At 37.3% G+C, this 17735-nt stretch overlaps 1 protein-coding gene across 1 annotated transcript in view; it reads left to right on the top strand.

Annotated features, from left to right (window-relative positions):
- The window catches only part of ACAD11 (acyl-CoA dehydrogenase family member 11), a 63901-nt gene that overhangs the window by 2626 nt on the left and 43540 nt on the right, over positions 1-17735 (top strand). The window contains exons 2-7 of the mRNA XM_033132609.1: positions 10715-10814; positions 11692-11817; positions 12395-12556; positions 14349-14513; positions 15526-15667; positions 16031-16152. Coding sequence (XP_032988500.1) covers positions 10715-10814; positions 11692-11817; positions 12395-12556; positions 14349-14513; positions 15526-15667; positions 16031-16152 — 817 coding nt within the window. The remainder of the gene's footprint in view (positions 1-10714; positions 10815-11691; positions 11818-12394; positions 12557-14348; positions 14514-15525; positions 15668-16030; positions 16153-17735) is intronic.

The raw sequence follows: 17735 nt of genomic DNA, 5'->3' as shown, positions 1-17735 counted from the left end.
ATGGAGCTATCCCACAGAAAATACACATTTATTTCCAGGACACATGAAAAAGTTAATGAAAATTGAAGACAGGTTAGGCTTCAAAGGAAGTTTTTCAAAAATCCTAAAGTGTCAATCTTACAAAAAAAAATCAGAATATAAATGCCAAAAGTTTAGAAATAACTGAAGAAAGACAGCTGTCAAACACATGTCTAGAAACTAACTGATTCATGGATTAAACAACAAATGATCTACAGAAAATAATAAAGTTTGTCCAAGTTCAGTATGTAAAAATCAATTCCATTTCTGTACTTTAGCAACAATTAAAATGTAATCTTCAAAAAGATATAATCAATAAGAGCATCAAAATGCTTAAATATTAATCTAATAAAATGTGTGAGACCTTTGTAGAGAAAATTATAAAATTTTATTAAGATCTTAAAAAGAAAGAAATTGAGAGATGCCAATGTTCATTAATAGGAAAATTCAATAGTAAATTTATCTTTGTTTTTTTCCAACTAATGTATTGATTCAGTGCAGTGGCAATCAAAAGCCCTACTTTTTTCTGTAATTTGAAAAATTACTCCTAAATTTTTGTGTTCAAAATCAAAGGGCTAAGGATAGCAAAAACACTCCTGAAGAGGAACAAAATACGAGGCTTGAATTAAGAAGGCATGGTATTAGTACAGAAATAGGCCAATAAAATAATAGAGTCCACAAAAAAACTCACACATAGAATTTTGATGTATGAGGTCGGACAGTTAAGTTTGCGAACTCATCCTAGAAAAAGTGCTACATACCTCATTGCTGAATATCACTATGGTCACCTTCCAAGTACTCCCCTTGGGAAGCTATGCACTGACGCCAGCGCCTAGTCCACCCTTCAAAGCAATTTTGGAACTCTTTCTGGAATGGACATCAGAGCTGTCGTCATATTACCCTTGATGTCCTCAATGTCATCAAAATGTCTTCCTTTTCATATTACCTTTATCTTTGGGTAAAGAAAGAAATCATTGGGGGGCCAGATCAAGTGAGTAGGGAGGGTGTTCCGATAGAGTTTTTTGTTTACTGGCTAAAAACTCCCTCACAGACAGTGCCATGTGAGCTGGTGCATTGTGATGCAAGAGCCATGAATTGGTGAAAAGTTCAGGTCGTCTGACTTTTTCATGCAGCCTTTTCAGCACTGCCAAATAGTAAACTTGGTTAACTGTTTGTCCAGTTGGTACAAATTCATAATGAATAATCCCTCTGATATCAAAAAAGGTTAGCAACATCATTGCAATAAGTTCGCGAACTTAATTGTCAGACCGCATACGACAATGTTGGCATTGAGAATCAGTGTGTATAGGGGAAGACGTCAATAAATTATACGGGAATAATTATCTGTATAAAAAAGTTAAAATTAGACCCTTTTCTTTGAAAGTCCCTGGTGAATTACAGATTTTAGTGTTAAGGCAAAACTGTAAACATTTGGAAAACAGAGATGATCTTTGTGACTTTGGAGTAGAGTAGAAAAATCTTTTAAAAAGACCAAAGCACAAACCATAAAGGAAGTGATTGATAAATTTTCAGCAAAAGACTCCTTAGAAAGTGAAACCTAAAAAAGAAAATGTTTGCAGTGTATATAAATGGGTAAAAGATTAATTACTATCCAAATATATTAAAAAACTACAATAGCCCAACAGATAAATGGTCAAAAGACTTAAAGATGCTCAATGTCATTGCACTGTAGTAATCAGGGAAATGCAAATTAAAACAATGAGGTACTATTTCATACCTCCATACTGCCTGGAAAAATATAGTCTGACAGTTTCAAACGTGGGTCAGGATCCGGAGTAACAGAGATTCATACTCACAGTTGGTGAGGATGTGAATTAACGTAACTACTTTGGAAAACAATTTGGCATGATCATGTAAACATGAAGATGGAAAGATATACATGCCCCATGACACAGAAAGTCTATTCCTAGGTGTATGCTCCTGAGAAATTCTTGGAGTAGGGTGTCAGGAGAAAACCTATTAAGATGTTCACTTGCACTGTTTGTAATAGCAAAAGTACAGGAATGATACAATGTTCATCAGTAGTAGAAGGGATGAATAAATTATGGTATATTCACACGGTAGAATTCCATACAGCCGCGGAAATGATTCAACTGCAGCTATGCACAACATACAGAATCAAAAAGTGGACAAATAAGCAGTGATTGTTTAGGGACATAAACTTTTAGGGAATGATAAATTAAAAAATTAAGACAGTAGTTACTCTGAAGGGAGGGGGACATAGAGGGCTTCAGAGATACGGAAAATTCCCTCTTAAACTGAGTAGTGAGGACACTGGTATTTGTTGTGTTATTCTTTCTGCTTTACACATTTTGTAAATATTCCTTTTATACAAAATTTATTTTTTGAATTTGCAAAAGTTGAATCATTGGAAATATAAAATATTTAGTTAAACAATAATGAAACCATTGTATAGCTTAATACAATACAAACTGATTTGTATTAATTGCTAAGTGCCTTATCTGTACCTGGCATTGATTGCTCCATCCACTGGGGAGATAACAAAAATTCTTGCCTTCTTGGAACTTTCATTCTATTTAGACAAAACAAACAACTAAAATCACTTTCTAAATATTTTAGTGAAGGCGATATGTATTAGGAGAGAAGTAAAGGAGAACAGGAAATGTTTGGGGGGTAGAAGCAGGAAGGCGTCGCTGAGAAGGTGGCAGTCAGCAAAGACTTGAAGAAGACGAGGACGTGAACCATACGGCTCTCTGGGGGAAGAGCGTTCTAGGCAGAGAGAACAGCAAGATAAAGGCTGTTCTTGCGTTTAGTGGGGAAGTGTGCCCAGTGTGTTGAGGGAGTACAACCCAGTGTACCCAGTGTAGTGGAAGCAAGGGCCGTGGTCCTGTCAGCCATTATAAGGACTTTGGCCTTTACTTTGAGTGGAGATGGGAGGAAATTAGGGTTTGGGGGCAGAGGAAGAACATGATTTGTGTTTTTAAACAATCTGTTTGTCTGTTGTGTTTTACTAAAGAGGGCAAAGTCAAGGAGACCAGTTTGGAGTGTATTGCAATGATCCAATAGAGAGATATTAGTGGCGTAGGCCAGGATGGTAGTGCGGAATAGGTGCCAAGTGGTCATATTCTGGATTTATTTGGAAGGATTTACTGAATGATAGATGTAGGGTATGAAAGAAAAAGCAGAGACAAATATTAGGTTGGTTCAAAAATAATTGTGGATTTTGCAATTATTTTTAACCTTTTAAACCGCAATTACTTTTACACCAACCTAATAGTATCCCGTTTTTGTCTTGGTAACTGGAAAAACGGAGTTGCCGTAAAGTAAAATGGAGATGACTGTAGAGAAGCAGATTTGAGGGGGAATACCAGAACTCAGTTTTGGAATGTTAAGTTTCAGGGTGCTTTTTAGATATCCAAGAGGACATGTACAGTAAACAGTTCATTATATGAGTCTGGCGGTCCGGGCAGAGGTCTGGACTAGGTATGTACACATGGGAGTCATTGACATAGAGAAGGTATTTAAAGCCATGAGATCACAGCTTACCTAGAAAATGAGTCTACATAAAGAAAGAAGAGGTCTAGAAACTTAGTCTCAGGCACCCCAATATTAAGGAGCTGAAGAATTAAGGAGGAACCTACAAAAGAATCTAAGAAAGAGTGTTCGGAGAGGTAGGGGGAAAATCATGGTGTAATACCATAACAGTATTAGTGAGCTTGAAGAAGTAGTTTCAGTGGAAAGATAGGAATGAATGCTGGATTGAAATGGGTTTAAGAAAAAATGGAAGAATTGGAGCAGGGAATGTAAACAACTCTCGAGTTTTTCTACAAAGGGGAATATAAATGTTTTAAGTAGAGGGGGACGTGGGGTGAAGAGAAATCTTTAAAAAATATATTTGTATGCTGCTGGCAGTGATCTAGAAGAGAGAGAAAAAATTGAGCAGGAGGGAGGCTGGGATGAATCCTTGAGCAGACAAGAGTAGGCTGGGATCTAATTCACAAGAGAAGGGATTGTCCTTAGAAATGTGAACATTCTTCTACAGACTCTGCAGAGAAGACAGTGTATATGGGTACAGATGCTTGTGTGCAGTAGACATGGTACTGTAACCCTGTAGGAGTTCTCATCTAATTGCTTTAGTTTCTCAGTGAAATAGGAAGCTAGAATGAGCGGAGAGTAAAGATGGAGGAGAAAGTTTGAAGAGAGAGGAGAAATTGTGAAATAATCATCCATGAGCATGGGAGAATAAACAAGCTAAGGAAATACATTATGATTGTCAGGGTTCATTTTGAGGTTCACGGTAAATTGGAAGCAAGAATAGTTATTTTAGTAGATATTATTGATACTTTGCCCAGATTCTTTTGGATTCTTTTTTACTGTTTCCATGTATGCTCTTGTTTGATGGCTTTTGCTTCTAATAACCAGCACCTGTGGCTCTTTTTTGTACTGCCTGTGGCCTAGTGGAGCCTCCTTTGTCCTGAATATTGTACTGCTCAAAATGGCCCTTAACTAATGACTGTTGGGTTCAGGAGTATGAAATCCTCATCATCCTTGCTGTGGAGGTAAGACAACTCTCAGGTGTAACCTACACGGCAGAGTCCTCTCCCCACCATGAGGTCAGGCTGAAGCTACCCTCGAAGGGACTTCGTCTCATATCGTACTCTTGCTCGGCTTTCTCCCCTTTGTTGACCTGCTTCTCCCGATTTCTTACTGGTTTCCCAAGTGTTTCCTTAATAAGTCATTTGCACATGAATCTTTCTCTCAGGATCTGTTTCTACGGGACCTAACAATAATCATGGCTGTTTCTTTCTCCAGCTACATTCAGTTATATGAGTGCAGGCAAAGAGTTGCATTTAATCAGGATGGGAGAATCCAAGCAAATAACATGAAGTGAGAAAGGTCTAGTATATTAAAGATGTATTCAAGGGAGTGGTTAAGTAATTGACCATCAAATTTAAGCTAGGTAAAGAAGGACACGGTGGGGAAAAGGGAGAGCTGATGGGTGGTGAAAAGGTAATATGATCAATAACTGATAGGTCCCAGGATTGAAGGATTGTTGGAATTGAGGTACTGGTGGGAGTGATTGGAAAGATAGATTGTGGTCAGAGCTATAAATGCTTAAAAAGGAGGATTATGTAGTGCTTGAATTGTTGATATTTATAAGGTGTAGGGTGTGTCCATTAGAATGAGTGACGAGGTAGTAGAAAGGGAAATATCACTGAAGGAGAAGAATTCTAGGAACTGACAGGCCTGAGTGTTGGAATGATCATCTGTGCGGATTTTGAAATCGTTAATTAGGACAGGAGCAGTGTCAATAAGAGTAATAGTGAATCCTTTGGCAATGAATCCCTTGGCCATGAGAGGAAGTGACCTAAGAGTTAGTAGGTGAGTGCAACGAGAAAGGGTAGAGGGCCCTAGTCTCATGACAGATTCAAAGCTGTGGGAGTGGGCTTTAGACCAGAGGGAGGGCAAAAAGTCTGGAAGTGGCAGTGAGTACCAGGAAGAACACAGAGTCCACCTCCAGGCCCACTGGCTGAGGGATGTGGGGAAACCACATCTACAGTTAAGAGGCCTACAAAGGAAACAGGGTCCTCATGGAACATTCTGGTTTGAGTTAGAGCAAGGAGATGACGGTTCCATTCAGAGAAGAGATCAAAGTTGTGTGTGATTATGCTACTGGAAGAAAATGAATTCCAGGGCACACAATGGAAAGGTGTCAGGAGTTGGGGGCTAGTGGGCAGTGTGGGAGAACATGACAAAATAGGGACTATGCAGAGCCTTATGGGAATTAAAACGCAGTAGACAAGTGGTGGTGACGTGGGAATTTGGGACTTCTTTTGTTGATGATATAAACAGGGATAAAGAGCATAATGAGACCAATCCAGGTGGTGTCAAGAGAGCAGTGTTGTAAGTGATGGGAAATAGAAAGGAGTAGAGTTTGGGAATGGGGGCCTGGCAATCTTACACTAAGTGCTCTGGGCTCACTTTTTAAATTTTCAAATAATGCCATTTAAAAAATAGCTTTATTCTCTGACATAAATAGCACTTTCCACTTATCATATTGATAAAGTGAACTTGTATTATTATTATTCTCTTTCCCTATATATATTCAAGTATTCAAAATGTCCAGTAACATTAAATAGCAGCTCAAATATGATCTTTAGAAACTGTTACTGAACTGACTTCCTACAAATTAGGGTCCGTCAAACTTCATGAACCTGTGGACTGTGCTATGTTGTGTTTTGGTCAGTTTGGTCTATTTCTGGGGTCATGGTTCCAGAAGAGGCATTTCTGGAGGAGTGAGCCACCATTCCCAGGGAGCCCCCAATAAAGCACTTAGCAGGGGGCCTGCCCTCTGGTACACTAGGATAATGGTGGAGTTTCAGATCTTCTCCAGCTCTTTCTGCTGCTGTTAAATTCTTCCTTTTCAGTTATCTGATTCTTGACCAGCCGCTTGCTGATTCCATCGCATTGTTTGACTTCATCTTTGATTCTGCTTTGATGTGTCTCATCTGACACTGTGACCTTATCGTTGAATACATCAGACCCAAGCAAGTTCTTAGGGGATGTTTTGCCTCTGCTTCTCATCTCCAGCTTTGTACTTTTAAGCCTCTTGGACCGTATACTCAATGTTTCCATGCTCAAACACCATCACATTAGTATTTTAATCTTTTTTCTTGATCTCTTATCTACAGCAAATACATTTGAGATGCTATTGGCATCAACATCAAAAGTTACTTCAATTTGTGCAAATCCATAGGCTGCACGAGGGATTCATAAACCCTAATGAGCACACAAAGCTGATTGTCAGAACAGATGGCGAAGGTCTACGTCAGCTTGGTATGAACTGCTGTGTTACACTTGATCAAAATAGTCATGACTCTACCAGTGATGACTTTGAAAGGAAAAAGTGTGATATCAAACAGCAGCAAATCCTGAGTATTTTCAAATTATCTCTGGACAAGGGACAAGATAGCTACCTACATAGCTGCAAACAGAAGTAACACCCTTAACAAGACTGATACTTTTTTTCAATTCCTTGCTGTTGAAAAAATCCTGTAGGAATGTCTAAGTTTCTGAAGCTTGGAGATGCAGAGCCACCCATGAGTATGATGTCATGGATCCGAGTCGTATGTAGGATGATGTGAGGAAAGGGTTACAAAACCTTTTCTCGTTTTCTACGGACAAGTTAAGTTAGCTTTCTAACTCTGTTCTGGAAACTTAGTGAAGGTAACATGTCAGGTGGGTTTCCAGGCAATACTACTCATGGTAAAAATAATACATAATTGATAAACTCCATCTGAACCAGAAGTCCTGTGAATGAACTGTATCTTGTGGGATACTTTGGGTTTCCCCAGGCACAGTGAGGTTTTGCAGCTGGGTATATCCCTTGCTAGAACACTGGAAGCTGTGCCCAGAGGGCTGCTACTAGAGATAATGGCTCCTGTGGAGCAAGAGGTTGCTAAGCCAGGGTGGTACCCATACTCACCCACTGTGGTCTCATTTCTTCAAACCTGAGCTGTCACCAAAGGGACACGGGGTCATAGAGTAAACCATAGTCTGCTGCATGGATTACTGTAAGGATTCTGCTGAGAAAAATCGATGCTGCCCTGCTGGCATACTGCACTTCCTGTCGTTGTACACCTCTAAGTGAACCAGTGCTGAGGGTGGTCTGTGGGGGGCTGGTGAGCTTGACTAGTCAAAGTCTTCTCCAACCGAGTGAGTGTCCCTAACCACACACTTAATGCAAAGATTCCGTCTTTGTTAATTAAGATTGGACAAATCCAAAGTACCATCTCTTTGGTTATAGATTCACACAGCACCAGATGTCTTGTCAAGTCCTAAACAATAGTTATTACCATCAGTGTGGCTTATTAATGATTCTTACTGTATTGATACCATCACTGGGTTCCACATTATATGAAGGCCTGATGCTTGGAGTGATTACATTTGGCCAGGCTCTGTTCACAGTGTTGGTGGTGATCTTCCCAAGGGGGACTTTTTTTTTTTTTTTTGTCTTTGTTAGAACCATGGTAGATACATACTCAGGGGAGAAGCTTCTAGTTTGGTGGGTTTTTGTTTTTTGTTTTTAAGATAAAATTCATGATACATAAAATTCAAAATTTTAATTAAGTGCACAATTTAGTGGGTTTTTTCTTAGTATATTCACAAAGTTGTACAGCCATCATCAATATCTAATTCCAGAACATTTCTATCACCCCAAAAAGAAACCCTTACCTTTCAATTCCCCCCTCCTCCCATCCACTAGAAGCGACTAATCTACTTTCTGTCGCTATGGGTTTATATATTTTCTGGGTATTTCATAGAAATGGAATCATATAATATGTGCCTTTTTGTGAGAGGCTTTTCTCAATTAACATAATGTTTTCAAAGTCCATCTGTTACCGGAGAACAGACCCTTCTCAGCATAGTGTCCAGGTTCTTGGTGCCTCAAGCAAAGAATTGAAAGAGACACCAGAAATACAGCGGTGAAAGAGCAGTTTATTAAAAGTGAAAGTACACTCCAAACAGATAGGAACAGGCCTGAGCACAGAGGAGTGGCTCAAAAGGCACTGACTGGCGAGGACTTGGAGGTTTTGTTTCCTTCTCTTCTAGAATGGGCTATTCTTCTCTAATTGTGGGGCTGTTTGATTGATACTTGTGATTGACAATGGCTAATGGTTAAGGTAAACAAAGGAAAGTTTGGGCGGAGAGGGGAGGTCTTTTGGGCGGTTATTTCCCGTAGGCTATGTTGGACGTGCAGGAATGTTATCTGACATATCCAGGCATCTCAGAGACCCAATTCCTGTCTCTCCTCAGTTCCTTAGGGAACTGTCTGCCTTATGTCCCCCTTGAGAGACATGATTCCCCATAAGTCTCTATGGGAAGCTGAGGAATAGGCGATCTCTTCTTCTGTATCTGCTCCCTGCTGAATGTGGCCATTGTCCCTACCTACTGGGGATTCACGGGACTCTTGCCCTGTCTGATCTTCGATGAGGGGAAGGGGTCTTGAGATCCGCCTGGAGGAACATGTTGACCTCGGTGGTCGGGAGGTACTGGAAGTCTTGGTGGGGCATCACTTGTATCCTAACAGCCCCTAGATGAGGAGAGATAGATTTTAGTTAATAGAGTTAAAAGTGTTGGTCCAAGAAGCAAGATTCAAAGCCACTGACACAGGGTGACTGCGTGATGAAAACTTGTTCAGCTTCATGGAGCCTCGCCTTTCTTCTGGTTTAACCGATCATTCAGTTATTGTTCACCCGGGAGCTAGGCCTGGAAAGAATGCTGTGCTACAATGACGATAATCAATAAGCATAAATCACAAGCTTTAGGGTAATTATCTAAAGCAGGGAGTAGGAGATTTCTACGATTCAGGTTGAAAACAATCTACTGTTTTTGATGAAGAAACTGATTTGAAAAATGATTACAACCAGGGGCTATGGAGACGCTAGGGAAAGGACTTAACGTTTTTATAGTGAGGGGGCTCTCCCGTATCACAGCCATGTGGTAGCATGCATCAGAACTTCATTCCTTTTTTGGCTGAGTCATATTCCATTGTATGGCTATACCACATTTTATTCATTTGTTGGTGGATATTTTGGTTGTTTCCATTTTTGGGCAGTTGTGACTAGTGCTGCTATGAACATTCTTGTACAAGTTTTTGTGTGAACATGTTTTTAGTTCTCTTGGATATTTACCTAGGAGTGGAGTTGCTGGGTCCTATGGTAACTTCAATGGTAAGTTTTTAGTTTTCCCTTTATATTTCACCTGGGTCATTTACCATTATGAAAGGCCAGTGCTTCATATATGACTACATTATCAAGAAAGCATCCAATCAGATGTTTAGCATAAAGAAATGTTTTTTTAAGGTTCATTGTACCATGTCAAGATAGACAACAGAGCTTGAGATGGTCCCATTTCCTGACCATTGGCAATGATCTCCACTTTCTTATGCCAAAAGGCACCCACACAGGATTAGATGATACCAAGATCAGTGCTCTTTGATCTGATTTCTGAGGAGGGTGGGTCTGGCTTGCAGGAGAAACATGTAGACACTGCAACTGCTGCTGCATTCAGTCTGAACTCTTGTTCTTAGCTGATGGAGGCTGGAGGCCTGGGGAGAAACTTCGAAAAAGAAATTTTTTCACTTTCCCCTATTACCTGTTACCTCAGGCATTGATTCTTCTGCTTGTTTAGTTTAAGACCTCTCTTTCATGCTATGTTGGATTGTTTTAAAGCTGGGTAGTTCTACACTGCTCCTATTGTAAATGAAGGTATAGATTGGATAGTTTTCTTAGCTGGAGTATATTTCCTTAGTCTATGTGAGAATTTCTGTTCACCTGGTGGAGAAAGTCAGTGCCTCAGTGTCTGTGAATTACCTGGGTACTGTTGCACTGGCTCAGATGTCCACTCTAGCACCTTGCTTATCAGATACCCATTGTACAGAGCTGTACTCGATGGTAACCTTGGTGATACATATGAGGGTTCTCTCTCCAATGCTAGATGAGGGGACACTAACCCAGCTGTTCCAGTATTCATTGTCATCTGCTTTATATCATCCAAAAACTCATGTTCTGAGATGCTGGTAGCACTGCTCTCAGCCTTCCAACATTGAAATGGATTTATTTTCATTTTGTGTTTCTTCTGTCATTTCAGGAGGATTTTGGGAAGAAGGTAAATAATCTTTGTAATTGACCATTTCTCTATTCTTATCTAGATCAGGACAGTCCAACCCAACCTTTTATCTCCAGAAGGGCTTTCAAGAATATGTACTCAGGAAGAAACCACCTGGTCCACTTCTTCCTAAAGCACATCAGGTATGGTATGCACCTGTAATGATACATTCTTTGTTGACAAAGAAATGCATTTTATACCCACAAAAACAATTTAAATTGCTTTTAAAAGTCTTCTCATTATTATTAAATAATATAAAATGCATTGTAATTCTTAGATAAAAATTTCACTTGAATTGTATCCCCCTTTTTGTTTTGAGACAGGACTTGAGGCTGAGATCTATCTTTAGGCTATTATTAATCTTGAGCAACAATCAGTCCTTTTGTGGATTTCATTCCTGTACAACTGGCTAGAAATATAGTCATCCACTGAATACTTTCAGTGCTACTCATTTATAAATGTTTTGTACTTTGGTTATGTATTGAAATTATGTTTTTTTCCTCCTTCCCCCGCCCCCTCACTCCAATTCAAGCCGTTGTTTTCAGTCTAGTTGTGGAGGGCGCAGCTCACTGGGAATCTAACCGGCAACCTCAGCATTAGGAGCACAGCACTTCAACCACCTGAGCCACCGGGCCACCCCTTTAATTATGTTTTTAAAAGCACATTATTATGTGAGAAAGAGTGAACCAGTGATCAGGGAACTGTTGGAAACAAAGAGATGTTTTATGATGATATCTGTGAAATACTGTGTTCAAGGAACTGTTGCCTTCATATTAGCAGAGCCAAGATTAAGCCCCCTGAATGCTCCTTGCCTTTTAGCCTAGTTATTTTTTAGTGCTGGCCTAATTTAAATTATAATAATTGCACTAAGACTACATTTAAGGAAAATAATAAGGAAATTATTATCCTCTGAGTTGTTTGTTGGTACTGTTTTAAAATTGAATTCTAGCCTTAATGTTAGCTTATAAGTAGTTATTAAATTTCTGTTTCTGATTGTTACTAATCTATCATCCTATTTAGATTGATAGAGAATTTAAAGTCCAGAAAGCTTTGTCTTCAATTGGATTCCCTGTTCCCAAGCCTTTATTGTACTGCAGCAATGCTTCTGTTATTGGAACAGAATTTTATGTGATGGAACATGTGCAGGTAAATTAATCTTACTTTGTTGCTTTTATTTTTAATTTTGAAATTAATGTTAATAAATGATCATTTATTAGTCAAAATTTTAGATAATTAGTTTGCTTTGCAAGGGTTTAAACTTTAGTTTTAATTTGAGACCACGCCCAATGTGGTGATAAAATAGACTAGGAACAAATTAATACTTAGGGCATATTAACTTGTTCTTAAATTTTCCTCTAGGTGTCAGTAAAGAGCTATATGTAATGGCAATACCCAAACTGTCCTGTCGGTAAGGCGAAAATTACTCCAAATAGAAAATCCATTAAGAACAATAAATTCAAATTCTTTTACGTTTTTTGTAAAATATAACTTGAGAGTAATTTTTGTCCTTTAAGTTCATCTTGTTATATATTGTATTTCTCTTTGGCATATATACTCTTACATTAAACGTGTTCCATGTATGTTTTTCTAGCATGTTCTGCAAAGAATTGGTTTTGATTGCAAAACTGTTATTCTGATCTTTTGTAGGCAGTGGGGGATGATGACACAGCAAAGAATTAAGATAAGATTTGTTTTAAATTATCTGTTGTAATTGCTTCCATAGGGTCGAATCTTTCGTGATTTCACAATTCCTGGAGTTAGCCCAGCAGAACGCTCAGCCATATATGTGGCCATGATAGAAACCTTGGCTCAATTGCATTCCTTGAATATACACTCATTGCAGTTGGAAGGATATGGTATAGGTGCTGGGTACTGCAAAAGACAGGTAATGCATCCACATAAAAGGATTCTTTTCTCAAGTTTTTAGAAATAATATATATGACTAGTCAAAATTAAAACCTATTATTTTGTATTTTTCTGAAACTTGGCTGTAACTTTTAATATCAGCCTTCACATTGACTTCTTTTAAGCATAAAATAATTTATATCTTTAGATCAGGTTTTGTTCAGCAAAAGCTTCTGTAACTGACGGCATGTATATGAATACAAATTTAAAGCTATTTTAGCCTCTTCATTTAATTTAGCAACATATTTTCTATACAATTTTCCCTTTTTAAGATAGGTTAACAGATATTTATTAAGCATGACTGTGTGTTTAATATGTGGTAGGTACTGTGTTAAATATCAAGAAAATAGAAATAAGTTCTTCCAAAGGAAATTATGGTCAATTTTGAGAGACCTATACATGAGTCTCATTTATATGAAACTTGAAAATATGAAATTTGAAAATGATATAAAAGAGTATGTAATCTAGTAGTAAATTGTTTGGTACTCATCATGAGAGCTGTTCCATTCAGAGGGTAGATTCAGTATGCCCTTGTTTAAGTGGGTAAATCTTTCTGGGAGAGAAGTATCTTACATTGTATATTTAAAGAAGGATAAACTCTAGAGTGGTAGGGAAGAGATGGTGAACATTTCAAATCAAAGGAACAGCAAGACTAGGTATGTATGAGGCTGTTTCCCTTTGTGCATATGTCTGTTTGAGGGGGTTGAGGGGAGACAGAAAGGAACTAGGACTTAAAGAGAGTACTCACTGTATACCAATTCCCATGCTAGATGACTTGCTGACCTACTGTTCTTTAATCTTTGTAACAGCCATAAGACATAGGTATTATTACTCCCGTTTTGCAGCTGAGGAAACTGAGGCTTGTAGGTATCAAGTGATACACAAGTAAATGGCTTAGACATCATTTAAACCCAGGTCTGTATGATTACAAAGAAGAAGCTCTTTACTGAACTGAATTGAACAGAGATACCTTGGGGAGTGGGGAGAAAGATAGATATAAGCAGATAAATGATATGGTCTCAAATGATGGAGGACTTTGAGAATAAGGTGATTTGTTTGCATTCGATTCTAAGAACAATAAAAAGTCTTTGCACTCCTCATACCTATAATATACAGAGGGTGCCAAAAAATGTATACACATTTTAAGAAAGCGACAACTGTATTAAAATTGTAATACTCAATATATTCCGATAACAAAAGATAAATACAAGTCATGTGTATACATTTTTTTTTGGCACCCCTGGTATTTAGAAGATTCTGTGGGTAATAAGAATGGGTATTCAAATGAAAAGTGAAAATGTCCCTCTTTTTCTAGCCCCAACATTCCCTTTTCAAGGGATTGTTTCTTGTGATCCTTCCAGAAACTTTTTAATGCTTATTTGTACATACATGTGTGTATTTGTGTGCCTTCTTTTTCTTCTTCCACAAAATAATCACCAAATAAAGACTAGAACACACATCTCTTGATTCCTAGACTAGTATTGTGTGTGTGTGTGTGTGTGTGTGTGTGTGTGTGTGTGTGTGTGTCTGAGTGATAAAGGGAGACAGATAAAAATCTATGTAAATAAAGTGGAGCTAGATGGAAGAGAGATTCAAATGTTTACATTTTAGATAAGAGGGTTTTAGGGTGATGTGAGTATCACTTATAGGCATTCCTCTTGAGCAGTTAGGAATAAAACCAAATTTGATATAGTAGAATTTTGTTTTAATTTTGGAATTACTGGATCTTACATTCCATTTTCAGCTCTATTATTTTTCTCACGTATCTCTAGGTATCAACCTGGACAAAGCAGTATCAAGCTGCAGCTCATCAGGACATCCCTGCCATGAACCAGCTATCTAATTGGCTAATGAAAAACTTGCCAGATAATGACAATGAAGAAAATTTGATTCATGGAGATTTCAAACTGGATAACATAGTGTTCCACCCTACACAGGTACTGTAAGCCATGTTTACAATAAGTTAAGTAGATCTGCTTTGGGACACAAGCACTAATTTGGAACACAAAATGTTCCCTTGAGAGTGCTGAAGGAGCCCAACCCATCCCCACTCTTCCCCTAAATTCAGGGCTGTCTTCACCACACAAAACTTTTCGCAATGAATCCTGCAAATTTTCTAGCACAGGCATCTGCCTACATTTAAGGGTGGGTCTAATCCCGAGTGATATGTGATTTACTGCTCAACTAGGATTTGGGGATTTATAAGCATGTTGCTGTTTTCAAAGACGTTTTTCATTGACTGAAAATACTTAGCTTATTCATGTTCATGTTCTTTCTTCTGGTTCATTTTCACTTTCAATTCTCTTTCCTATCTCATGAAGAATTTTTAATTTGATTATTACAAGCTCAGAAAGGACAGAGTTCCTCTTTTGAGGCCTGGAAAGAATTGCATGAGATTAACGTAATCTGCTCTATTTAATGTACACAGTGTAATCTTTCTAAAGAGTACAAACAAATCAAAACTATAACCCTCCTCCACTGAGCACTGACAATGAGGCCGAGGATTAGAGGAGTTTGGTGGCAATGAGGAAGCTCATAATAATAATGTAATAAGATGCATCACCAAAGCAAACTCGTAATTATATACGGCAGAGCCTAGATTCATAAATTATAATCAGTAATCATTAGAATTTCTTTACCACAGTTATGCCCAGTTGGGAGATTTCAACTTGTTTTGCGTCTGCTCTTTAGTAGAGATATACTAAGGCTGTGTAAAATACAATGCTGGAGAACTGATGGCCAGTAATGGAATCAGAGGACGTGGCTCTACATAATAAAGTAGTTGATACTCATACATGAGATGTACTGCTGTGGATAAAGACCGCAAACTATGGCCTTAGCTTTGCTTTTGATAGAAAAATGTGATTTTGGTGTATTCTATTTCATTTATTTCCTCATTTTAGTTGTTTTCAATTTAATATGTTCAAACCTTTTTATTTTTAATTATAGTCTCGAGTTATAGCTGTACTGGATTGGGAGCTTTCAACCATTGGTCATCCTTTGTCAGACTTAGCACATCTCTCTCTATTCTACTTTTGGCCAAGGACAGTTCCATTTATAAATCAAAGTTCTCATTTTCAAGAAGACGTAGGTATGAAAACTTAATGTTGCCTAAATTGCTATTAATATAATATTAACTTTATTGTTCCTCATAATTTAAAAATATGATTATATTACAATTTCAGATAGCTTTTATTTGCTTTTTAAAATGTTTCTAAATCATTTTATTCTTTATTGACTTTTCTGAATTAAAGCATTCCACTTTTAGTGATTTATGACAAAATGTAATCCTTTGTATATAGTGTTCTTTTGGAAATCAACATTTAGAACATGTTTTTTTACGTGGACTAATGGTTATGATATTTAGTTTTCTGTACATATACAATCTTATGACATTTTTAAATATTCACCATGAGATTTTTATCAAAGTTTATAATATGTGCTGTTTTTATAGGGATACCATCAATGGAAGAGCTAATATCAATATATAGCCGTTGCAGGGGAATTACTCCCATTCTTCCGAACTGGAATTTCTTTCTTGCCCTTTCGTATTTTAAAATCGCTGGGATACTACAGGTAATTAATTGTTTTTAACATGTGTTTCATCATTATTTATGAACGTACGGTTGACAATGTTTTCTGATCTTTTAGAAGTTTTGTATTCTTTATCCTTAGCTCATTTGGCTTCTCATAATGACAAATACCATACATCGGTAAAATATAAATCCAAAACTTACAGAATAGGAATTTGGCAAGGAAAAAGGTTGAGTAGCAAAATGGATCATCACTGTTTGGTATAATAAACTTAAAAGATGGAGGTCAGAAGAGAGAAAGACATAATGACAAAAAGAAAAAAGCATGTGAGAATTGGCTATTTCCTGAATCTCCAATTTAAGAAAGAGCTAAAATTTTATAATAATGTCTGCTTCAGACTATAAAACCATTTATTAACCAGGTCTGGTGATGAGGAAAGAATTATCTTTGAACTTCCCAAACCCTAGTGTAGTACCTAGCATATAGTAGCCTTTTAATATGTTTTTGAGTGAATATGTAGATGAGTAAATTTTTTCATTTTCTAATAATGTCACATTTATGTGATTAATTTTGAGAGGAAATTGAGAACAAATTCAGTTTTTAAAAAAATTACACTTCAAACGGATGCATTCTTTATTATACTAATTTAGTTTCCATGTACTTTGAATCTTGGATTCTTATTTAAGAAATTCATATACTTCATCAGTGGCAAGGGGCTAGGGTTTGGAGAAAGAACAGGTAAATAGGAAATTTCAGAAACAAACAAGAATGGAAAAAAGATTAAGGAAAATTGTGGTTATTTTTCTCTGTCCCCAGACTTCATGGTATTCACGAACAACTGAAATGACTTCTAGGAAATAGTTGTGTTATATCTCCTCCTGTATTTTACAGTCATGTTAATCATATTAGTTAATCAACTTGATTGGATGGGTTTCTCAAAATAGTGTTTATGGTATGTTTCTATATCCATCAGTTTCCTCAAATCAGATACCAGATAGGCTTTGAATTTAAATTTCACTGGATTTTCATTTCAAATCAAAGTTTAACATGGGTTATGATTGAAATTAATATATATGTTATAAACTTATATAGTAGTAAGTAACCTTAGAGATGATCATAAACATTCTATTCTAACTAGAAATGTGAAATTGGAAATAATTGAAAGACTATTAGTGTTTTATTACATAAAGAATTGTATAAAGAAATAAACTAATGAAATTCAGTTGATTGTGTTTTGGTGGGGAGGCAGGGGAGAGGAGAAAGTATTACGTTGGAAGCACAGAACATGGAGAAGTAAACAGGAAAAACTGGTTAGCATTCAGCTAACACTGTTCAAAGGAAACTACGGGTTCACTTGAACTACGGGTTCAAAGATGAGATAAAATATTCTTAGAGGTCATCTCGTTGCTTTCTTTTTGGTTTTATAGTTTATTTTGTTTTGGTTTCTTTAGATTTTTCCCCACTATGAAGGGAGAGCAGTGATCTTCAGAGGTGATATAACTTGCCAATTTGGTATCTTTGGTAACTGCTGAGCTCAGTTTCAAGTTCAGTTTGATTCCCAGTTACAATTCTGTTAGGATGAGAGTGTGTTTACTAGATGATACCAGTATGACTCTTTAGCTGGG

This window comes from Rhinolophus ferrumequinum, chromosome 17 (genome assembly GCF_004115265.2).
Source record: "Rhinolophus ferrumequinum isolate MPI-CBG mRhiFer1 chromosome 17, mRhiFer1_v1.p, whole genome shotgun sequence".
Classification (NCBI taxonomy): Eukaryota; Metazoa; Chordata; class Mammalia; order Chiroptera; family Rhinolophidae; genus Rhinolophus; species Rhinolophus ferrumequinum.
Note: the sequence above shows the minus strand (reverse complement) of the source record. Positions and strands in the feature narration are given on the sequence as shown.